This window comes from Melospiza melodia, chromosome 6 (genome assembly GCF_035770615.1).
Source record: "Melospiza melodia melodia isolate bMelMel2 chromosome 6, bMelMel2.pri, whole genome shotgun sequence".
In the NCBI taxonomy this organism is placed as follows: domain Eukaryota; kingdom Metazoa; phylum Chordata; class Aves; order Passeriformes; family Passerellidae; genus Melospiza; species Melospiza melodia.
Genome location: NC_086199.1, coordinates 4,880,964 through 4,902,448, shown reverse-complemented (window position 1 = coordinate 4,902,448; position 21,485 = coordinate 4,880,964). Strand labels below are relative to the sequence as shown.

Here is a 21,485-nt window from a genome sequence, read left to right as displayed (position 1 = left end):
AAATATGTACTAGCTGCTAATATAAACAATAATTTAGACATTTTTTTTAAGTAAGTAATATAAAACAGGCCAGAGATTTCCCAGTTACACTGGGAGAGAGCTCAGAACTCCTCTCCAGTTTGTCACCAATAATCACAATGAATAAAAATAAAAAACCTTGAGAGGGAAGCCCCATCCACTGGAAACTGTTTGTAACATGAGAACAGTATGTTCTTACACATATTTACAGGCCAGGACAGCCTTCCCCCTCCCCTCCCTGCAGGAATATACCTGTTCCATTCTTTTCATTTTTGGCTGCAGCACTGGTTCGCTTTGGAGTTCGCTTTTGCTTTTTTGCCAGCGTTCCACTATTGCTGTCACTGGGTCTTTTTTGACCTGTGAGAGGAGGAAAAAAAAATAAAAAATAAAATATAAGATATCTCAGATACTTCTGCTATTAAAAAGCTCATTTTATAAGCAACAAAGAAAATTAAAACCAGAGAGCCTGGAGAGGAGGAAGCTCTGGGGAGAACTTAGAGCCCCTTCCAGGGTCTAAAGGGGTTCCAGAGAGCTGGAGGGGGACTTGGCACAAAGGCCTGGAGTGACAGGATAAGGGAGGATGGCTTCCCACTGCCAGAGGGCTGGGCTAGATGGGATATTGGGATAGAATTTTTCCTTGTGAGGGTGCTGAGGCCCTAGCACAGGATGCCCAGCCCCATCCCTAGAAGTGCTCAAGGATTGGATGGAGCTTGGAGCAACCTGGGATAGTAGAAGGTGTCCCTGCCCATGGAAGGGGACTGGAACAAGACTGGCTTTGAGGTCCCTTCTAACCCAAACCATTCTGTGAATCTATAACCAGCAGACAAAACAGAGCAGCAATTTTTAGCCAAGTGATACCCACCTTCAAGAGGATCAGAGCTGGTCAACATCAGCTTACAGTATTAATTTTACACTTTAAAAATCCTGCATTACTCAACCCACTTGCTACATTTCTTATTTTTACCTAAAATCTCTATGAAACTGCAGTAGTGGTGGTGCTGTCAGGGTGCAGGAAGCATCTGGATGATGCTCTTTACTCAGAAATCTGTGATTCTCCTACTATTTCCCAAATAAGCCAATACAAATGAATTACATTTTATTGCAGCAAAAATAGTTTTATAGGTTCCCCTGATCCCATGGATATTGCCTCTCCCACGTGACACTACAAAACCAAAAAACAACACTTCTTCCCTCCATGCAGACAAAACAGAGCAGCAATTTTTAGCCAAGTGACAGCAGCCTGAAGGCACCTTCAGGAGGACCAGAGCTGGAGTGGCTCCTCCAGGAATCGCTCACCTTTCTCTCCCGCCTCCCTCTCCTGGCCCGCCATGCTGCAATTGCTCGATGTGGTGCTGGCCTCGAATCCATTGGCAGACTCACTCTCACACAGCCCCTCCTGGGACTCTTCTGCCACACTGTCCACCTCAATGGTCATGTCACTCTCGCTCTTGATGCTGCGGGACTCGTCCTGGCTGAGGGCCAGAGGAGAGGCCACCGGCAAGCTCGAGGGGACGCCGGGGGCTAAGGCAGAGGGGGCAGAGTTGGAAGCATTGGGGTCTGGCTTTTCTGCTGTTGTCTCTTCAGTGCTGCTCTTCTCCTTCTCATCCAAGTCATCCAGGTCTACTTCATGGCACAGCAAGGTCTCAGGGCCAATCTGAGGCATTGTGTCATCCTCATCTTTCAAGGGCAGGCTCTCGTTGTTTTCAGCTGGCCGTTGGAAGCTGTCACTCCTCAGCTCTGCCCTGTGCGGCGCCGATTCCGCCACCAGGGATGGCATCTCCTGGTTCTCAGTTCTGAGGGACTCCTCAGCATTCAGCCCTCTACATTCCTCTGCTCCACTACATTCATTGGTCCTCTCTTCAGATACAATATTTGGCACTTCCATCTCGCTCTCCCGCCGGTTTCTCTTCTCAGGTGATGCCTGTTCCAAAGTTTTCCTTTTTAAAAGTTTCTTATCTTTTGTGGAGGGCTCTGTTTCACTTTCAGTAGTGCTGGAAATGTCTTTACAGTCCAAGGAAGACACATCTAACCTTTCAGGTTCTGTAAGAGATTCATTTGCCACCTCTTCCTGGCTTCCTGGTGCAATCTTTGCATTCTCCAATGAAGGATCTTTTGTCTTGCTCCTTCTCCCTTTTCCCTTAGGGGATTTTTCAACCTCTCTTTTGATTTCTTCCATTTGATCAGTTTTGTTTCCAAAAATTTGAACAATTTGTTCACTTTCCTCAACTTCCAGTTTCAGTGTTTCTAGCTGCTGTACTTGAGTCCTGTCGTTTTCCTTCAGCACATGAGAAATCTTTGGGTTTTCCTCATCCAGCTTCTCATCATGGAGTTTTTCACTTTTTTCCAGTTCTGAAGTTTCTGGAGAAAATTCTTCATTCAAATTCTTTTCAGATGACTCATCTGCTTCACTGTCAGATGTGCCAGAGTCTAAAAAAAATTTAAAAAGAAGCAAACAGCACCCTAAATAATGAATTGCAGCATGACTTTTTATTTGAACCTCACAAAAAACCTGCTTTCAGTAATCTATGGTGTTAACATCCGTTTACAGTAATAACTTTACACTTTAAAAATCCTGCATTACTCAACACACTTTCTACACTTCTTATTTTTACCTAAAATTTCTATGGAACTGCAGTAGTGATGGTGCTGTCAGGGTGCAGGAAGCATCTGGATGATGCTCTTAACTCGGGTGATTTAGCTGAAGTCTGTGATTCTCCTACTATTTCCCAAATAAGCCAATATAAATGAATTAGATTTTATTGCAGCAAAAATAGTTTTATAGGTTCCCCTGATCCCATGGATATTGCCTCTCCCATGTGACACTACAAAACCAAAAAAAAAACTACTTCTCCCCTCCATGCAGAGAAAAAAACCCAACCCAAACCCAAAAATAAAAACCTTCTAAACCCCAGTATGGACATTTCATTGCTGAACTATTGTACAAATGCTGCACCACACAGAGAGCAAGCATTAGTACATTACCAGGAGATTACTCAGGGACCTGTACTAAAAGGAGACAGTGATTTCACTTCAGTTCTTGTTCAGAGAGGCTTAGAAACACCCAAGATGTGCTGCCATTGTGTATAATTAACAACTCTGCTGGATGATGGAGTATTGAGGTTGAGGACTTAATTAGCACAATAAAGACCATCATTATAGCCCTGGATTTGGTCTGTTCAGGACTGAAAGGCTCTGACTGAAGAACATGGGATGACTTGTACAGTCACTGACTGCTCTTGTGTGAGCAAGCTGTGCTCCTCAGCAGTGTCAGCTCAGCTGCTTACTCAACAAAATTTACAAGGAGAAAGGAAAAAAAAAATAACCAACCAAAAAAAGGTTAAAAAAAACCCAAAAAAACCCAAACTTCTTTTCAAAAAGGTACTGAAAAAGCCTCCAAAGCATACACAGGGCTGAGATCACTCACCGTTTGATCCTCTATCAGAATCAAACATTCCTGAGCTACGTCTGGTCTGCCTGCGAGGTGTTGCTAAAATTAAAATCGAAAGAATTAATTTGTATCGATCGGAGGGAGCGCCCAGCCCCGGTGGCGTAGTCCCGACGGGCGGAGCAGGAGCTCTGGGCTCCAGCCGAGGGCACCGGGCTCAGCCCTGGCTCCCCCTGAGGGCACCGGGCCCGGCCTCCCCCCTGAGGGCACCGGGCCCGGCCCTGGCTCCCCCTGAGGGCACCGAGCTCGGCCCTGGCTCCCCCTGAGGGCACCGGGCCCGGCCTGGCTCCCCCTGAGGGCACCGAGCTCGGCCCTGGCTCCCCCTGAGGGCACCGGGCCCGGCCTGGCTCCCCCTGAGGGCACCGAGCTCGGCCCGGGCTCCCCCTGAGGGCACCGGGCCCGGCCTGGCTCCCCCTGAGGGCACCGGGCCCGGCCCTGGCTCCCCCTGAGGGCACCGAGCTCGGCCCGGACTCCCCCTGAGGGCACCAGGCTCGGCTGCTCTCTGCACCTCCGGAGCCACATTTACCTTCGCTGTTGGGCGTTTTGGGGAGGCTGCAGGACGTGTTGGATGGGAGAGTGGATTTCAGAGGGGGCCGCCCACGCTTGGATTTTTGTTTCTCCTCATCCTTCTTCTCATCCTTTTCACCATCTTCTTTATTCTGCAGGGGAAACAGTGGATTTTTATTAATGTTTCATTGCTGATTATCAAACCTTTTGCTCTATTAAAAACTAGACCGTGGCCTGAAAAACTTTTCTTTAAAAACAGTACTACAACAGACTTATTGAAATCATTACTTTTGTTTTTTTCTTCTGTTTTCTCTTTGGTCCTCCTTTTTCCACTGGCCAGATAATCCGATCAGCTTTCACCCATTCATCATACCTGAAAGGGAATGAAACCATGCTGTTATGTTGTTTGAATATGAGGAGTAAAAGACATGAATTAACACAAAATATTTATTAATGAGGTAGGAAAAGGCTCAGAGTACCCTGGGGTAGTGGAAGGTGTCCCTGACTATGGCAGGAGGGTGGAATGAAATGGGATTTCCTTTCCAACCCAATCCATTCCATGACAGCAGAGCCTCTATTTACAACTCATGCAGTAGTCTGGCCTTGGAAAGGTGAATGACATTTCCAGTCCATAAAAAAACCTTAAGGGATGAGGGAATTAAGGTACAAACTTCCCTGTCTCTCACTGGAGCACTCAGGGGACTGAGTCAGCTCTAAAGTGTCAGTTGTTCCACATCAGAGACATATGGTGTGTTTTCACCATACCTCAGCAGGAAAATGTACCTTTTTTTTTAATTATGGCACCAAACAGGATGAGATTCTGAAAAGCACAAACACTGATGCTCCTCAAAATCTCCTAATTGTATTAGTAAAGGGAACCTGTAAATATTTAGGGAATATTGCCACTGTCAAATTTCATTTTGCCACATAAAGCAATTTGCTTATGGATTTGGAACACCACATGTTATATACCAGAAGTAAATAAAGTGCTATAAAGACTGCCTGCCAGGAGAAGCATTTTTACAATCCCAGTTAACATTCAATACAAGAATATTTTGGCAATTTTATTGCCAAAATTCCAGTGCTTAATACACTTAATTGTAAATATCTTCACCACTATCAATGGCTCCCTTAAAGGAAAATTTGCTAATGCTAACACTGACAGACACAATAAATATCAGGGATACTCCTCGAACGGGTGAGGATTAGTAAGGCAGATGGACACTTAGAAAAATACATGTACATTCTGACATTTCAATGCAAGACCATGAACAAAATCACCAACACTGAAAAGTGAAGAAGTCAGAGCCTGTTATGTTGATAATTCAATATGGAGCCAGGTCACTGACCATCTCTCACTTTATTTCCTTAAAAACAAAAATTTCTTTTGCAAATAAGCCTTTGAACAAAGAAAGGAAAGGCAATTTCTTATCCTCACCTTACATTCCAACCGTAGTAATGAACTAAATATAAAACCTCTCCATCATCAATTTCTGTGCTTTTAATACTGGCTTCATAAATTTTTTGAGTCTTTCCACGTCCATATTTTACTTTCACTTTGGTTCCAGTCAGGCAGGGTTCTGTGTCCTCCTCATCCTCTTCACCTTCTGATTCTCCTTTGTTCTCAATTTCTTCCCTGCAGTAAAATATATTTTAAATGCCCACTAATGAGTTAAATGCCCACAATCATATTTTAAAATTTAGAGAGTAGTCGAGGTAGAAAAAGGCTGCAACAAAAAAAGAAATTAATTTTCTATACCTTGTCGCATCTCTGACGCTTGCTCAGAAACAGATTTTTTTAAATCAAGAACAGAACTTAGGGATAATAGGGCTAAGTGCCAAAAATATCCAGCAAGTTTTATTAAAATTTAAACACAATTTATAAAGCATACAACTACTTCAAAGCTTAAAGATTATTTTTAAATTGATATTTTGATAATACAAAAAGGAATAAAAGTTAACTCAGTGTGTGTCTCCTAAATAGCATAGGAAGAAAGAAATAACTTCAGTTTCTGAAATATTTGATTTTGACACATTATTTATAAAAAAAAGGTACTTTTACCATTGGCTTAACATGCTACAGTTTATTAACTGCACCTGAGTTTGAATTGTGATCCTCTACAGTGAATCCATCACAGTGATCCTCTCATGACACAAACACCATTCCACTGGAAAAAATCTTGATCACAAAAGTGTTCAGCCAAGCTTAAAAGTGTCTGCAGAGCTCTTTATTAGATACATCCACCTCTCATTACAACTTTAGCTACTGTTTAAATATTATACTCAAACATATTTTGATGAACTACAATCAAACCTATTTTTAGCTATAATTCCTTCCCTACTTAAGGGACAATTTGGCATAATTTAGAAGTTACTCTACAAAAAAGTCAGCAAGAGATGAAATACTAAAAAGGACTATGAGTTTGCTTTTAATGAAACAGATTTGTTGGCCTCCAGTGAAAGATCAATTATCTTGTGGCAAGGAACTCAGAGGACAAGTAACACCCACACAGCTCAAAGAAAACTTTGCTGCCTTGATCATCTGACAGTAAAAACAAGGAGCCTGCAGCTTCACCAGCCATCAGCAAACCCTTCAAAGCACAGGAGAAGAGGGATTTGCCATATTTCTGTTTCCACTGCCCAGGGAAGTGTCCCCAAGCTGTTCCCACCCTCTCACAGCCTGGTCAGTTTGGTGTCTGGAGGTACTGGTGAGATAAAAAACACCAACACAGCCTTGGCAAGTGAAGTGACAGTGAAAAATACAGCCTGGCATTGAGCACAAAAAGATGCTTCCAGAAAGTACAGCAGGCTCTACAAGCTTGAAATAAAATGTTCCCTTCCCTGCCTGTCTGAGTGAATAAGGCTGCTGATTTTCACACTTCAGGAAGATCAAGTCTGTGTCCTCCTGCCTGGAGAACAGCTCAATCACGGCACAGAGAGACTCAAAGAAGGAGATACAAGTCAGTGCTTACCTGTCCCTCTGCCTCTCTTCCTCTTCATCTGACTCTTTATCAGAATCCTCCTGTTTTTTAATTTTCTTCTCTTTTTGCTTTGGTGTGCTTTTCTTCCCTAGAGGAGTTTCATTTTCTTTCTTTTCTGCATTCTCAGGTGTTTCCTCTACATCTTTGTTTTCTTTGTTACTGTCTTTTAACTTGTCTTGTGTTTTATCCTCCTCACCATCTTTTTTAGCAGGGGCTGCATCACGGGCAAGTCTTCTTCGTCCCTGGAACAGAAATAAAATCACTTTAATGACTCCTGTCCCCTGCTTTCTTCATAACCTCTCCAAATCTCAGCAAAAAAGTGAGACACGCAACTCCTGTAGAGAAGAAAGGCTGGAGATGACAAAAAAAGTGCAAAATAGTAAAATTAAAGCTTTAAGTTTTTCTATCTGCTTCATTTGGAATAATGAGGATGAGTTTCTGATTAACTGATGGAGGATTTCAGGACATTTGTTTGGACCTGTAATGTTTGTTACTCCACAGAAAAGGCCAAAATGTCTTGTTCACCTACAGCAACATCATTATTTGAGTGCTTGTATAGGAATATGGAGGGGAGGCATCTTCAATCCTGACAGTCACCTGTGGACATCAAGGGCAGAAACAGAGTTTCAAAAAACTCTAAATATCCCATTTTTAAAAGGCACCTTGAGTACTCAGGCAGTTGCTGCCTGGGACTATCTGCAACTGATTCTTAGAGTTTTAGCACAGGATTATCATTTGATTTATTAGAAGTCTCTTGATGGGATCATTGTTTTTTAGTCAGAACAAAGAGCTAATTATCATAAAGACAAAAAATTCTTACATTTCTTTATCCTTCTTTTCAGCTTTCTCAAAAAGAAAAACAAACTCAAAAATAAATGAACAAACTAAGAACAAAGCTAATGTCATGTCAGGAAGTTCACTGAGGCTGATGCAGCTTGGAACAACCATTTTCATTTAAACAGAAATATAACAGAAGTCTCAACCTGTGTTTACACCATGTCCTTTCATCTATTAATCTATAAGGCCACATATTTGCTTGAAAAGCTGCTTTGCAAGGACGACTTCAACTGAATAACGTTTTAGTCAAACAGAATCTTTAGAACTTGAACAATTTAAAAGCAGCAATTGTTGTCCTTCAGTAGTCATCCTCTATTGAAGAGCACAAAATGTTCTTTTAACATAATTAAATGAGTGCTGTAGTCATATTCCAACACCTTTGAAGTACTGTCTGTATTCTTCATGGTGTTTAGTACCCTCCAGCTGATGGGCCACTGATCTGATCTATGTAGCTACTAACACAACTCTCACTTCTACAGCATTTAAAGACAAATGGAGGCTAAACTTAATTGTTCCTCCCTCTACTTTTGTCTATATACTCTAAGATTTGAGTGTTTCTTCTATTAGAAGAGAAACTGTGATAAAAATCAAGCTCAGAGAAATGGGTCTTCCTTTGATTCTAAGATCCACAGCAGGTTTTTGATATTCCTGTTTCTTGCCAGAAGGCTCCAGGTTCCATGTGCCTGTGGAAACCCTCACCCACAAGCAGACTGTCCTGCTGTGTTTCACTGCTGTGATGAGAACAGCTCCAAGGCACCCCTGAACCACAGCACTTCCAGCTGAGCCTGAGCAGATCCCAGGCATGGTGTGGAATATGAAGGAATAATCAAACCTGACTCTGTGTCCAGGTAGAACATAATTAACAATTAACACCCACAGAACTCCACACTTGGACCAGTGCAACAATTCCAATGTGCAGCTGCTGCACAGGGAAAACTCACTATGGGAACTGTTCACTACACAAAGGGGCTTTGTTAGGGACTAAACACAAATCAGTCCAGACCACTCACCCTTGGGGATCTTAGTTCAACTTCTTCTTTCTCACTTTCACTGCTGGAATAATTTTCTTCTGCTTCTTTTTTAACTTCTGTTGGGGGCATTTTTTGTTCCTCTTTCACACTTTCCTCCATTGGTTCCACGTGTTTCTGAGTCTCTTCTACCACTTTTGGTTCATTGTGATGGATGGTCCTAAACTGAATGTTTGCAGAACGGCAGTACTCTTCAAAACCATAAAGATACCTACAGACAAGCAAGGTCCCATTTATATTCCATGGTTTATTTTTCATTTTTTCAAGTGCATAAAACCTATTTTCCTGCTCAGTAACTTCAGGAAAATAATAATAAAAAAAGCACACAACAACCAAATAAAAATATAAAAGCTAGAGAAGGTTTTGAAGTGAAACAATTTCATAACAAATGCTGAAAAAGAATACACAGAGGTGCTTCTCATATATTTAACTCCATTTCCATCCAGTTAAGAATTCATGACAGTAATGCCATGCATGAGCTTGCTCTCTGGAAACTGCCTGTGCACACTTTAATCCAGTTATAGGTGACAGAGGTATGAATTAGTTTATTCCTCAAAGAATTAATATGCAAGTTACAACACACTATCACTGTCACAACACATTTTCATGTGTCCAAACAACATCATCATTATTTCCACTGTAACAGAACCCAGTACACATTTACCAATTACTCTCTCCAGGATAAACACTCTTCTCTGTAAAATACAGACCTTAAACATGTGCCCAGTTCAAATCCCACTGCAGAGTGTCTCAACATTGTCATCTTCATTGACATCAACATGAGTTGAGTCATTACTCATCCCTATTTCCAAATTTCCTTAGGTTTGAGTCAAGAGAATCTCATTCTTCCCTTTTACTCAAAAAGCCCAATTGTTTCTTGTCAAACTTCCAGGAGGATAAACAATAAAACAGTTTTTATTTAGAAAACAAGCTTGGAAAATGTAATTCCTGAAAGGTTTCCAATTCAAAAATTAAAACACAGCTGGAAAGTGAGGGTGAGAAGAAAAAGATTTATGCATTTGGTCAATGTAAGTAATGATTTTACTATTTAATAACTCTCACATCCACCATAGCAATGCACACAGTTATTCTACAAATTCTGCAAAGATTTTATGTAAATGTACAATTTAAGCATGCCTTTTTTCAGTCAAAACCTTTCACAAAGTTAAAGCAACTGGTATAAAATTCTCCTCAATGCATATGAGATTTAAAGATTAAGGAGTCTTATTACTATTAATTGTCTAACTGGCAAAACTGAATCTGCCAAAGCTTATTTTATAAATTTCAGTGGTTTATTCTGAAAAAGCATCAGCACAGGAGGAAAGTGAAAGTTTCTTTGTAAAAAAATGAGTAGAATTCTGATGTATTGGCACAACACAACAGGAACTTATTGCCCTGACTGCTCCCTCCTTTCCTCCACATCAGCACTGGAAAATGCTCAGAATTGTTCATTAACTGAAGAATATAAAATACTGTCTCTAACTACCAAAAACCTCTTGAATATTGTCCAAGCTACAACTAGGAAAAGAAAGAAGTGTTCTCATCACTATCCAATACAAGAACTTACTTTCTATAAGCAGTTTTTACGTTGTAGGAAGCAGCTGAGTTCAAAATAGGAATGCCAAGGTCCATATAAATTTGCTTCCATACAGCACCACTTTCAATCTTTGGGGGGAAAAAAAGAGAAAAAAAATGAAGTTTATAAGTTTTGTTAAATTAGAACATTAAGGAATAATATCTAACAGAGCTAAAAGCCAAAGTCTTTTATAATCAATGAACAGTTTGGGTTGGAAGGGACCTTAAAAATCACCCAGTTCCAACCCCTTGCCATGGGCAGGGACACCTCCCACTATCCCAGGTTGTTCCAAGCCCCATCCAAGCTGGCCTGAACACTGCCAGGGATGGGGCAGCCACAGCTTCCCTGGACAACCATTTACAGATATGAATGAACAGCCATTTAATTCAGGGAACATCCAGCACTTACATTGTCACACCCACCCTGCTGATAAACCAGCCTAAAAAGTTTGAAGAGGTTAAGGTCCTTGTAGCCCAGAACTGGTGGTTTATTGATAGGAGTACCTGAATGAAATAAAACAGAAACAAGTTATCCCAAAGAACAGCAAGGTGCCTCTTGCATTCCTTTAGCACACATTTGATTACAAGTATTCTTCTGCATTTTAAAATCTGTATTTAATGAATTAGAGGTATGTTCCCAAGTCAGTAAATTCCAATGATCAGTCAAGGCTTCACTCTGTTTTGAATGCATCATTATCCTTGGGTGGTTTATCAGCCTCCCAGGTTTATTAACAACCCCCATCCACCTGGTCCACCTGGCTGCATCCCACTGCTCCTCTCCTGAGCAGGGAGCACAGTCAGAACTGCAGGAAGCTGCAGAGAACACCTGAGGAATGCTGGAATAGAGCAGTGTGTGAAGAGATTAACTAAAAGCACCGTGGGCTGAAAGGAACGAGGAAGAAGCAGAGAGGTTGGATTAGGAAGAGACACTCAGGCAAATTGTCAGAATGTGGAAAAGCACAAAGACCTGACAGGACATGAATATTTGGGGCAGTTCCAGGGAAAAGAAAGAACTCAGATCAGCTGAGTGGCAGTGACACACAGAACAGTAATTATCTGCAGAAGGAGAAACCAAAAGTGACTTAGGGCAAGTGGCTGCATACGTAGACAATAATCCTCCCAGCAAGGAAGAATGCCAAACCTCCTCCCTGCTGCTTTCTATCTTCCCTCAACTCCATGCAATTATATTTGGAATCATTAAAATAATTGTATAGGACTTTGGGAATACTGTCATGATTCCATGAATCAAAACATTTATACTGAGAGAAGAGAATGTAGAATAAATCTGCTGGGAACAGAAATCTTGCTATAAGGATGGAGAAGGAAAATAAAAAGCAAACAGGCAAGGGGAAAGTCCCAGTCCTGAAGAAGTCCTGTGCATTGCTCAATCCACAGACTGCCTTGAAAAATATTTCATGGACTGAGTCTTCAAATTCATCATACAAATGTTTTCCTCTTCTGCCTTCACAAGGTCCTGACATCCCTACTGGTTTTGTAGTCTGTGAGTGTTTAGGAAAGAGAACAAGAAGGCAAGAAAACAGGAAAGTGGGAAGAATCAGGCTACATAAAAGGAAAACTCTAGATTAGCCCAGCAGCAGAATGATTTCTTTTCTTTCCCCCTAAGTTAGCCTTTTATTCCCCTAATGCAGCTTATTCTCCAGAAACACTGGTTATATACACAGGAGGCCTTCAAAATTATATTGGATGAGCTCCAGAACACTTTGCTATAATACATGCTCAATTTCTAAACTTCTGATAAGAACTGGTAATACTGAACAGCTTTTGGACTGTGCTTTTATGATTCTGTGCTCTAGAACACCCCTCCTTAGAACAGACCCTCTTTTACAAAGGCAGCTGGATTTCCCCATTAATTTCAACAACCTCCCACCCTCAAAAAAGAAAGGGGCAAATATTCAGACTCTGCAAGTTCTTCATGTTTCACCCTTAGCTCTGGTCATTTCAAATTCAAATACATCAACATTTGCTGCACTCTGTGCTGCTATGGAAATATCATTCAGGTAGCTGCTGTCAAGAGAAAAGAAAGCTGAAAATCAAAGGGAAAAGGGCAGCAGTTACACCTATAATCTACCTCCACACCAAGGCTACTGCAGGATGAAAATGGTATTGGAAATACAGGATGGAAATGGTGACTTCATGTGTAAAATTTATCAAACCAATATACTCTAAAAGACAAAATTCTGCAGGCTTGAATATAGATTTTTAAAAAGGAGCATAAAAGCTTCCATTTTCATGTCAGTCCCATCACAACTGCACATGCCTTATGCAACAGCAGCTCTCCCAAGCCAGCAGGTACCTCCTGCTCCCTATGCAGAGCACAAGCACTTCTGATACTTCTGAAACCCAGACCTCAACTATTCTAATTTATTAAGCCTCACTTAATTCTGTAAAGACAGATGTTTAAAATACACTATTTTATTGTTGTATCTACAGGATAAAATAGAATCTTTTAAGTTGTCTCTTCAGGTATCACTGCTCCATTTCAGCACAGAGATTAGAGGATGGCACATCTCCATTCTGTGCTGGTTGGATTTCACCATCCATGGACAGACTTCTCAGCTTCCAGCCTGGGATTAACAGCAGCAGAGTTCTCAGCCATGGCTGTGACAACCAGAAATTAACCAAGGGCTTATTTAACAAGTGTTGGGAACATAAAAAAGCCTCTGTGAAAGCAAAACAAAACCAAAACACCTCAGGGAGGATTTGAGTTCCCTTTGAGTGCTGTGCCATTAAAGAGGTGGACTGGAGATAAAAAAAAAAGAAAATTCAGTGTTACCTCTGTCTTCCATAAACTTGTAAAGCTGTTGGAGGAAGTTGTCCCTCTCTTCAGGATCAAGCTCTTCCTCAGGCTGTGAAAATAAATGCAGTCATAAATGAAAACAGCAAATATGCAAAGTAACCATTTATTTGTACAAAAGCCTAAGAGCAAGAACTAAACCCAAACCACTTCCCATTTGGCCCTGAACCCATGTAATGGTGAAATATGCAGAAAACAAAATTTACTCAAGAAGACTGAAGTGGGACCTCAGGAGGAAAAGAAGAAAATGCAAGTCAGGGAAAGCATCAGTCCAGGACAGAATGAATGAGTGACCCTCAAAATGAAAACTCTGATACACACAGCATACCTGCCTAGCACAGAAGAGGTCTGGTATTTACAAGATTGAAAGAATTCACAGGAATTCCAGTTTGGTTTTTTTTTTTTTTTGTTAGGTTCTTTCTGTTTGCTTGGGGCTTTTTTGTTTAACTCATTTTCCGTATCCCAGCTTTATCTCAGGTTGCAGATCAATTCTTTCTCCAACAGTACCTGTTGGAGATGCTCCAGACAGTATTTGTTTTGTAATTAAGTTCCAATGCTTGATTTCAGCTTATATTTGGAAACACCTCTAAAGTCACTTCTATAATTTATTATTATTATAAATTCCTTAGTTTCACCTTTACAACTTGAAGCCTCAAAGAGATAAACACTATGAGATAAATTTATGGCAAGTAATCCTCAGCATGAAACAAAGAAATTCCTTTTATTCCATTTTATTCCAGTGAAAATTATTTAAAATACAGTCAATTTATTGGAGGGGGTGGAAGGGGCAGGCAGAGGAAATAATGTCTACGTATCTTCATGGAATTTTGAGATTCTAGCAGAGACCAAAAAAAAAAAAAAAAAAAACCAAAAAACCAAAGCCTCTTCCCTGCACTGCTTTCTGCATGCCACTTTCTTCCTGCCAGCCTGGCAGTTTGCACAAGGCAGGCTGCAGCTGTCTTGAAGGAAAGACGTACAGTACGTGTCAAAAAATCTTATCATTACATTATTAAAAATAACAGGAAAGTGACAAGCAGTTCCAGAAGGAAACCAGAACAACAATTTAGATTTCAGTCATCTCTGCATTCTGTAAACTTTAAGCTTCAAGGCAAGGAGATAGGCAGGGAAATGGGGATGTACATGCTAATGCCTTGCTAACCAGCAATCTGTCCAGCATCAGAATGAATCCCAGCCCTGCCTGCTTCACTGAATTCTGAGCTTCTAAACCCAACAGGGCTCAGCTACAATCAGGCAGAGACAATATCTGTGTCTTACTTCACTAATTTTTCTTGTGGAATAATTGGAGGAAATTAAATGTGGAATCACAAAGCTGTACAGCATCAGTTACCATTTGCTCAGCACATCACAGGGATTATATAAGGAGAAACAGTTATCTATAGAATTAGCATGCTCTTCCAGGTTATCAAGTGAAGTATTGCTATAGAAACCACAGCTTTTTTCTCTCCATCCAGACTGCAAAATAACTTCAAGATCGAGAAATTTCTACATCTACTGTAATGTTTACTGGCTGAAGGCAATACAGCTCAAACTGTGCAAACTAAATACATCTAATAACAGTAAACATCCAGAAATACTTCTGAATAGTTGAATTAAAGCCATTTCTTCTGTGTGGGCACCAAGCCAAACCAGAACTGTGGGTCAGAACAGCAGAAATGTAGGCTAGAAACAGCAATCTTGCAGCCAGAATTTAGCCATTCCACTGAGACTGAGAGGAAGAAATGCAGATGAAGAAAAGCAAAAAGGGAAGATGGAAAGTATTATAGGGTGGGGGCACAAAACCTGGCTGCAATAATGATCCACCTGTGAGACATCCCAAAGTCTGCAGCTGCTTCTCTCTGCTGATGGTTTAAGAGCCCTTTGACAGAGGGAGGCTGAACTGTGCCTGGCACTGAGGGCAGGGCAGGCACCAGAACCTTCTGAGAAGTCCCCTGAGTGAGGCCTGAGTGACTGTCACCACAGAACACAGCCTGGATCAGCTGCTCTTCTGCTTCTGGCCAAAATGACAAAGACCAACCCCTCCTGGATATGCTTACTGCAAACATGAGGATAAAATGTCTTTTTTTTTACCAGGGTTATCTGTTTGGAAGTGGACATTAAAGAATTCCAAAGAGTGTTTGCTGTTCTGAGTGAGTATGACTATAAATATATCAGCCATCATAAAATTATAGAATGGGTTTGGTGGAATGGACCTTAAAGACCACCCAGTCCCAACCTCCTGCCATTGGGGGTTCATCTAAGCTGCTGTAAATCTGCACCAAATCAGGGAAATATCTGAGAAATGTTGATGCCAGAACCTGTGATCACCATCAGAGAGCAAATGGAGAGCTGAAATTCCCAGCTGAAATTCTCACTGCTACTATCCAGGCATTTGTGCCCATTTTAGACTGGGCAGAAGTAAGTTTACAGTGAGAATTATTTAAAACCTGTTACTGAAGAGAATTCTGTCTCTCCATTTCATTTTGTTTCTTATACAGATGTTGTAAAAAGGGGGAGACTATAGCCAAAGGTAAGTCCAAGTGAGAGGCAAAACAACAGGAAAATTTTAAGCTGCAAGAGTTCAAAACTGAGACCTTTCTGCTGCTCATCCAACATCTACAGCTAAATGTAACATGAGAAAAACTTTATCATTTCAGGATGAGAGGCTGAATTTAATTTAAATGAAAAGAAATAAAAAAATCTCTAAGATGCCCCTTTTCTAATTTAAAGATTGAAATTTTATGAGTTTGAGATTTTTTTCCTGCTTTTTGACAAGCAGGCCACATGGAAATAGCAAAACAATAAAACTGACCATGAACATTATCTTTTATCTTTGTATAATGGACATGTTTCCTTCCCAACTCCATTTCTTATGAACATTACCAGCATTCATGTATTTTCCAGATCTATCTGGTAAGCAGCAGCACCATGAAGCACACAGAAATGTGTAGAACACTTTTGCTTCATTTGGTTTTGAGTCACCTAATTCACCATGAGCTTTGCCTCTGTCCTTAGCATGATTTTCACCAAGAATGTGGCTCTGTTATCCTGACTCATCATTTACTCTCCAGAAAGATGTTCAAACTTCTGTGGGTGCCAACCTTTAGAGCTGAGTGGGAGCACAAAGGATGAAATAGTTGCTTCTACAAAAGAAAGAATGAATCTCTACCTCCAAGCACGTTCACCCTGCACTCAGGCAATCCAAGGTGGAGCTACCAGGGACAGATCTCTCTTTTATGTTATAAATAGACTGACAGGACCATAAATGCTTCTGTGAAAGAAATGCAGGTGAAGAGGAAGAGCAGCATCCACAGGATTTGGAGTTCAGAGGAAGAGATGATCAAGACAAGCTGCCAGAATTACAGTAAATGTAATTTTGTTGCTTCACAGTACTTCAATGAGATTTCATCACTTGCACATTTGCTTTCTAAAGCTGAGCTTGAAAACTAATTAAGGAAATGACAAGAATTAAACTGATTGCAACAAGTTAACAGCTTTGAACCACGTGGAGATGAGCATGGTCTTAAAATGTTAATTTATACCAACAAGAAACCAGAAATTCCACAAACCAACAATGACTCACTCCAGAGCTGTGCCTCAGTTTGCAACTTCCCTTGCAGTGACATTCTGAGAATGCCTCTTTGCATAAAACTGTGAGCAAGGAAGGCTCTAAAGAACATTTGTGCATGGCATGGTGCAGGCTGTGCTTCACAGCAGCCACAACTCCTACAAATGCACACATGCATGAGAAGGAGGATTTGCTAATCAATGTTTAGATATTTTTAAAGGCTATTCTGTGCATTACACATCACAGCTGCTGGGGGGGGGTTTATATATATAAATCACAGAATCTTGGGTTGGTTTGGATTGGAATGGACCTAAACCCCATCTTGTTCCATCTCCTGCCATGGGCAGGGACACCTTCCACTATCCCAGGCTGCTCCAGCCTGGCCTTGGACAGTTCCAGGGATGGGGCAGCCACAGCTGCTCTGGGCACCCTGTGCCAGGGCCTCAGCACCCTCACAGGAAATCATTTTTTCTTAATATCTAATAAACCACTTCTTTCTGGATATCACCCTTCATTAACTTTGAAATGACTCTTTTCCTGTTTTGAACTTTCAGAGTCAGCTATTTCAATGTTATTTTAAAATACAAATAGGCTGCAACAGACATGGCAATTTGGGTATGATTTTGTGTGATCTCCCACATTTACTGAGAGCAGAGCCTACATAGGGAACAAGAATTATTTTGAAGGAAAATGTAAATATTTTAATAGTCGACTACTGATTATTTGTAGGAATTTCAAGCCTCCTAAAACACATCATGGATTTCTCATCCTTACATGATGGACTTAATGTTGATAAAATATATGGAAATAACTTATCATGAGAACTGAAATCCTTGCTTATTTGCAGAGTAGGAACATTGGAAAATGCCTCTGGCATCTTCCCTTTTCAACAATGTAAAGCAACTGTGACTGATTTTTTTGATGCTGTTGTGATGCAAGAACCTTAAAAAGGTTAAATGAATGCACCCCATTAAACATGCCACACATCCATCCTCCAAGTGACTGTCAGAAACAAGCCTTGAAGAAAATCCCTCTTAGCAAACACCTGCAGGTGCCACAAATCTTCCCTCAATGAGCCATGGAGGGCTGGAATTTTTTTCTGAAGAAATTCCTTGCCTTTAGTCTGGTCTTCAGTGAATGTATCTGTGGAGAACATGTACTGAGAAGATATTTGAAATAACTGCACGTTAAGATCTTCATTTTTATGGAATCAGAATGGCTCACAGGGAGACAGAGCCAAACCCAAATATTGCTTACACATCCCCCTGTAAAACAGGGAGGATTTCCATATTTAAGCTTGAGAATCAAATGTGATGGATCTCAGTGGATTCCACAGCTTCTCCTACCAGCACATTTACCTGGCTGGAATCCTTTGCTTCACTGCTTTATGTTTATAGATTAGATTCTTCTTCCCTGACAGAACAGCTTCAAGACAAGCAAATACAGTAGGAGATACAACTTGTTTTGAACAAAAATCAGGTAATGTTCAAGATTCCAAAAGCTTTGTTTCTATGTGGAGATACTGGAGTGAAGATTTTCTCTTGCCTTTTAGCTGCAGTGCACAGGCTGCCAAATGTACCCTCCAAACAGAGTTGACTATCTTCCTCTGACATGTTGAAAAATGGCTAAGAAGCAAAAGCAATATTCAGATTTTTATCTAGATCCAAATTAATTGAATTATTCTTTTCATTTTCATTCAATAAAGATTTTATTTTTATAATACCTCTGGATTTTTTTCACTTTTTATGAAATGTGTTATTAAAATCTTAATTGCTAATGGAAAATAATCCTGAGTTGCACCATGTATCACCAAAATTCCAGCAATTTGAACATGCTGAGTAGCTCTGTGTAATGCAATCCCTGTTAGAGCCCATGACAAGCAATTTCCATATTGTCCTCCTTCCCAGTCTACTCTGGACCACACAAGTCACTGACCAGGGGTGAGGAGGAGGAGCACCAAACCAACCCCATGTTTGTTCCCCTTCCTTAGCTTACTAAAGCCCTGTAAACCTGGTTTAAAATTCCACCACCTCTTAAAGATGTCACAAAAGGCAACACACTTAGAAAGATAAGTTTCTGTCAAAATAAAGCTGCAGATTTTTAAGCCAGCTACTAGGAAAATGGTAGGATCTAATGTCACCAGCTACAGCAGATCTCTCTGCTCCATCATCATTATAAAAGATCTTACTTCAGAAAAAAAGGATCCTTTCCATTCCAGAATTAGACTTTTCTGACTGACTTTATCCTGTGATTATATATTAAGTAGGTCTGTGTCCATTTGATTATTTAATGATGGCCTATCATGCCTGGGCAGCAGCTGGACAGGCCTTGTCAGCAAAGCTGCTGTGCACACCAAAAGATGGGAATGGGGGGAAATAAAAAGGTATTTTTAATAATCTCACTCCCATCTCTAATAATATAACAAATTACAGTGCTAAAACAAAAAGCCCACTGAGAATATTCTGGGAGAAGATGGACAGAAGCATTTTTTGACCTTGATTAATAAAAGGAAGCACTCTATAAAATGTAAAATTTCAGTAATTCAAAATCTGTATTCAAATACAGGCAAAAAACCCCAATCACTCACTTGTCAAATCTCTCTGCAGCCAGAATTACTGCTTTTCTAGGGAAAAAAAACAGAAATTCCTTAAATTCCCTAAATGTTGTCTGTTGCAATATCTAGCACGGCCCACAATTAAAAATATGTATTTTAACAGCTGAACCAGGAATCTGACTTAATAGGCCATCATGTCAGTTCTGCTGTGACATTATCTAAAAAGATTCATATCTACCCTCTGTTACACAGCTTCAGCATGAAGATGCTCACCTTACATTGCTACTTGTCACCTGGAAATAATGGATTCCACAGCTTCTCCTATCAGCACATCCACCTGTCTGGAATCCTTTGCTTCACTATTTTACATTAACATCCTTCTTTAAAAATAATCTCTATTTCTTTTACAGGAATGTCTTTTTTTTTTTTTTTAATCATCAAGCTTCCCCCTCCCCCTTCTTTGTTTGAAACACACAGCATTTTATGCAATAGGCATGAAAAATGATAATAAAAATGGATACTAGAAAACTAGTACAGCAATCCTTGATCTTCAGTGACTGATACTCTGAAATTTTAACCAATGTTAATACAGACAGAGCAATACAGCCTGCAACAGTTCACACCCTGCAAAATGTGGCCTATTCAGTCTTTTTCACTGCAAACAGAGGGGAAAAAACCCAGAGGATTTTACATTTCTGCACACATTCATCTCAGATTTATCTTATCATACCATTATTCTTACACAGCCATCTCCTCCATTTTCCAAAACACTGATACCCGAGCATCAAATCCCCATCTAAAAATAGATTTTTATTGTCTATTTTTTTTTTATTTTTACCTGGAAAGATCTCCCCTGGCTGCAAGCTCCAGCAGACAGTTCCCAGCTCAGAAACCCAAGTCAAACCCCCATCCCCAAGCACCACGCTCACATCACACATCCAAGCACCCGATCCTTACCTAGCAGCTGCATTCTTTCAAACGTAAAATGGTTTTACTTCCTTTCTATCTAATCTGCCCACTGCCTGGACATATTTTCAGCCTGACTTCCAAATATTCGCTCGCGTTCGCTCTCTCTCCCCGCGCGGCGGCCGCGGTTAACCGGCATTACTTACATTCTCTTCCGCACGGGGAGAGGGGAAAAAAAATAATAAAAAATTACTAATGAAAAGAACTAGGGAGACTAAGGAGAACGCGAGGCATTAGATGAAAGGCAGAGGAAGGGCCAGCCCATCTCCGAGCCCCCGGCCAGCCCCGGCTCCCGCGGCCGCTCCCCGCGCAGGCGCCGCGCCCGCTCCCGGTTGCCCTGGGAACGCCGAGGCCGCCGCCAAGCGCCATCGGCCATTCCGTGAGGGAAGGGAAGGGAAGGGAAGGGAAAGGGAAGCGGCCTTTGACCTTCCTGCCCACACGCACAGGCCGCGCCGGGGCTCCGCGGGTCGTGGTTTTGGGGGTATTGTGAGAACAAATAAATCCCGCAGTGCCTCCCCTCGCCACCCCCCACCTCCGCCCATGCTTCTAAATCCAACATCCAGGTTACAAGCAGGGAGCAGAAATAGAAGAGAATTCTGTAAAAGCAGTTCTGATGGCATGAGGAAACTGGTTAACTTCATGGAAAAGGAGCCACTTGAAATATTCGAATGCAGAAAAAACTGTTATTATGAGAATCATGGAATCACGTGGAATCCCTGGGTTGGAAGGGACCTTAAAATCATCCAGTTTAACTCCCTGCATGGGGACACCTTCCACCAGATCAGGCTCCTCCAAGCCCTGTCCAACCTGGCCTGGAACAATTCCAGGGATCCACGAGCAGCCACAGCTTCTAAAAGGGCAGCCTGTGCCAGGGCCCCACACCCTCACAGCCAAGCATTCCTTCCTCATGTCTAACCTAAATCTCAGTCAGTTTAAAGCCATTCCCCCTGGCCCTTGGTCCAAAGTGCCTCTCCAGCCCTCCTGGAGCCCCTTTATGCCCTGGAGGGGCTCTCAGGTCTCAGGCTGGAGCAGCTCCATGGCCTCCTCTGGGGCAGCCCCCACAGCTCCCCGTGTGCTGAGGACAAAGAGCTCCAGAGGGGTCTCACAGGGCAGAGGAAAGTGAGAATTCCCTTTTTGAGGCAGCCCAGGGCACTTTCAGCTTTCTGAGCCATGAGCACTCACTGCTGGCTCAAA

General features: G+C 41.4%; 1 protein-coding gene across 2 annotated transcripts in view; it reads right to left on the bottom strand.

Moving 5' to 3' along the window:
* The window catches only part of ARID4A (AT-rich interaction domain 4A), a 48,850-nt gene that overhangs the window by 5,087 nt on the left and 22,278 nt on the right, over nucleotides 1-21,485 (bottom strand). Inside the window, exons 12-22 of one of the 2 annotated variants that reach the window (XM_063159724.1) lie at nucleotides 13,186-13,258; nucleotides 10,801-10,895; nucleotides 10,384-10,481; nucleotides 8,799-9,027; nucleotides 6,943-7,193; nucleotides 5,409-5,606; nucleotides 4,259-4,343; nucleotides 3,990-4,122; nucleotides 3,443-3,505; nucleotides 1,315-2,445; nucleotides 271-375 (exon numbers count right to left, since the gene is read on the bottom strand). In XM_063159724.1, the coding sequence (XP_063015794.1) occupies nucleotides 271-375; nucleotides 1,315-2,445; nucleotides 3,443-3,505; nucleotides 3,990-4,122; nucleotides 4,259-4,343; nucleotides 5,409-5,606; nucleotides 6,943-7,193; nucleotides 8,799-9,027; nucleotides 10,384-10,481; nucleotides 10,801-10,895; nucleotides 13,186-13,258 (2,461 nt within the window). The remainder of the gene's footprint in view (nucleotides 1-270; nucleotides 376-1,314; nucleotides 2,446-3,442; nucleotides 3,506-3,989; nucleotides 4,123-4,258; nucleotides 4,344-5,408; nucleotides 5,607-6,942; nucleotides 7,194-8,798; nucleotides 9,028-10,383; nucleotides 10,482-10,800; nucleotides 10,896-13,185; nucleotides 13,259-21,485) is intronic. The other variant, XM_063159725.1, reaches the window with a different exon arrangement.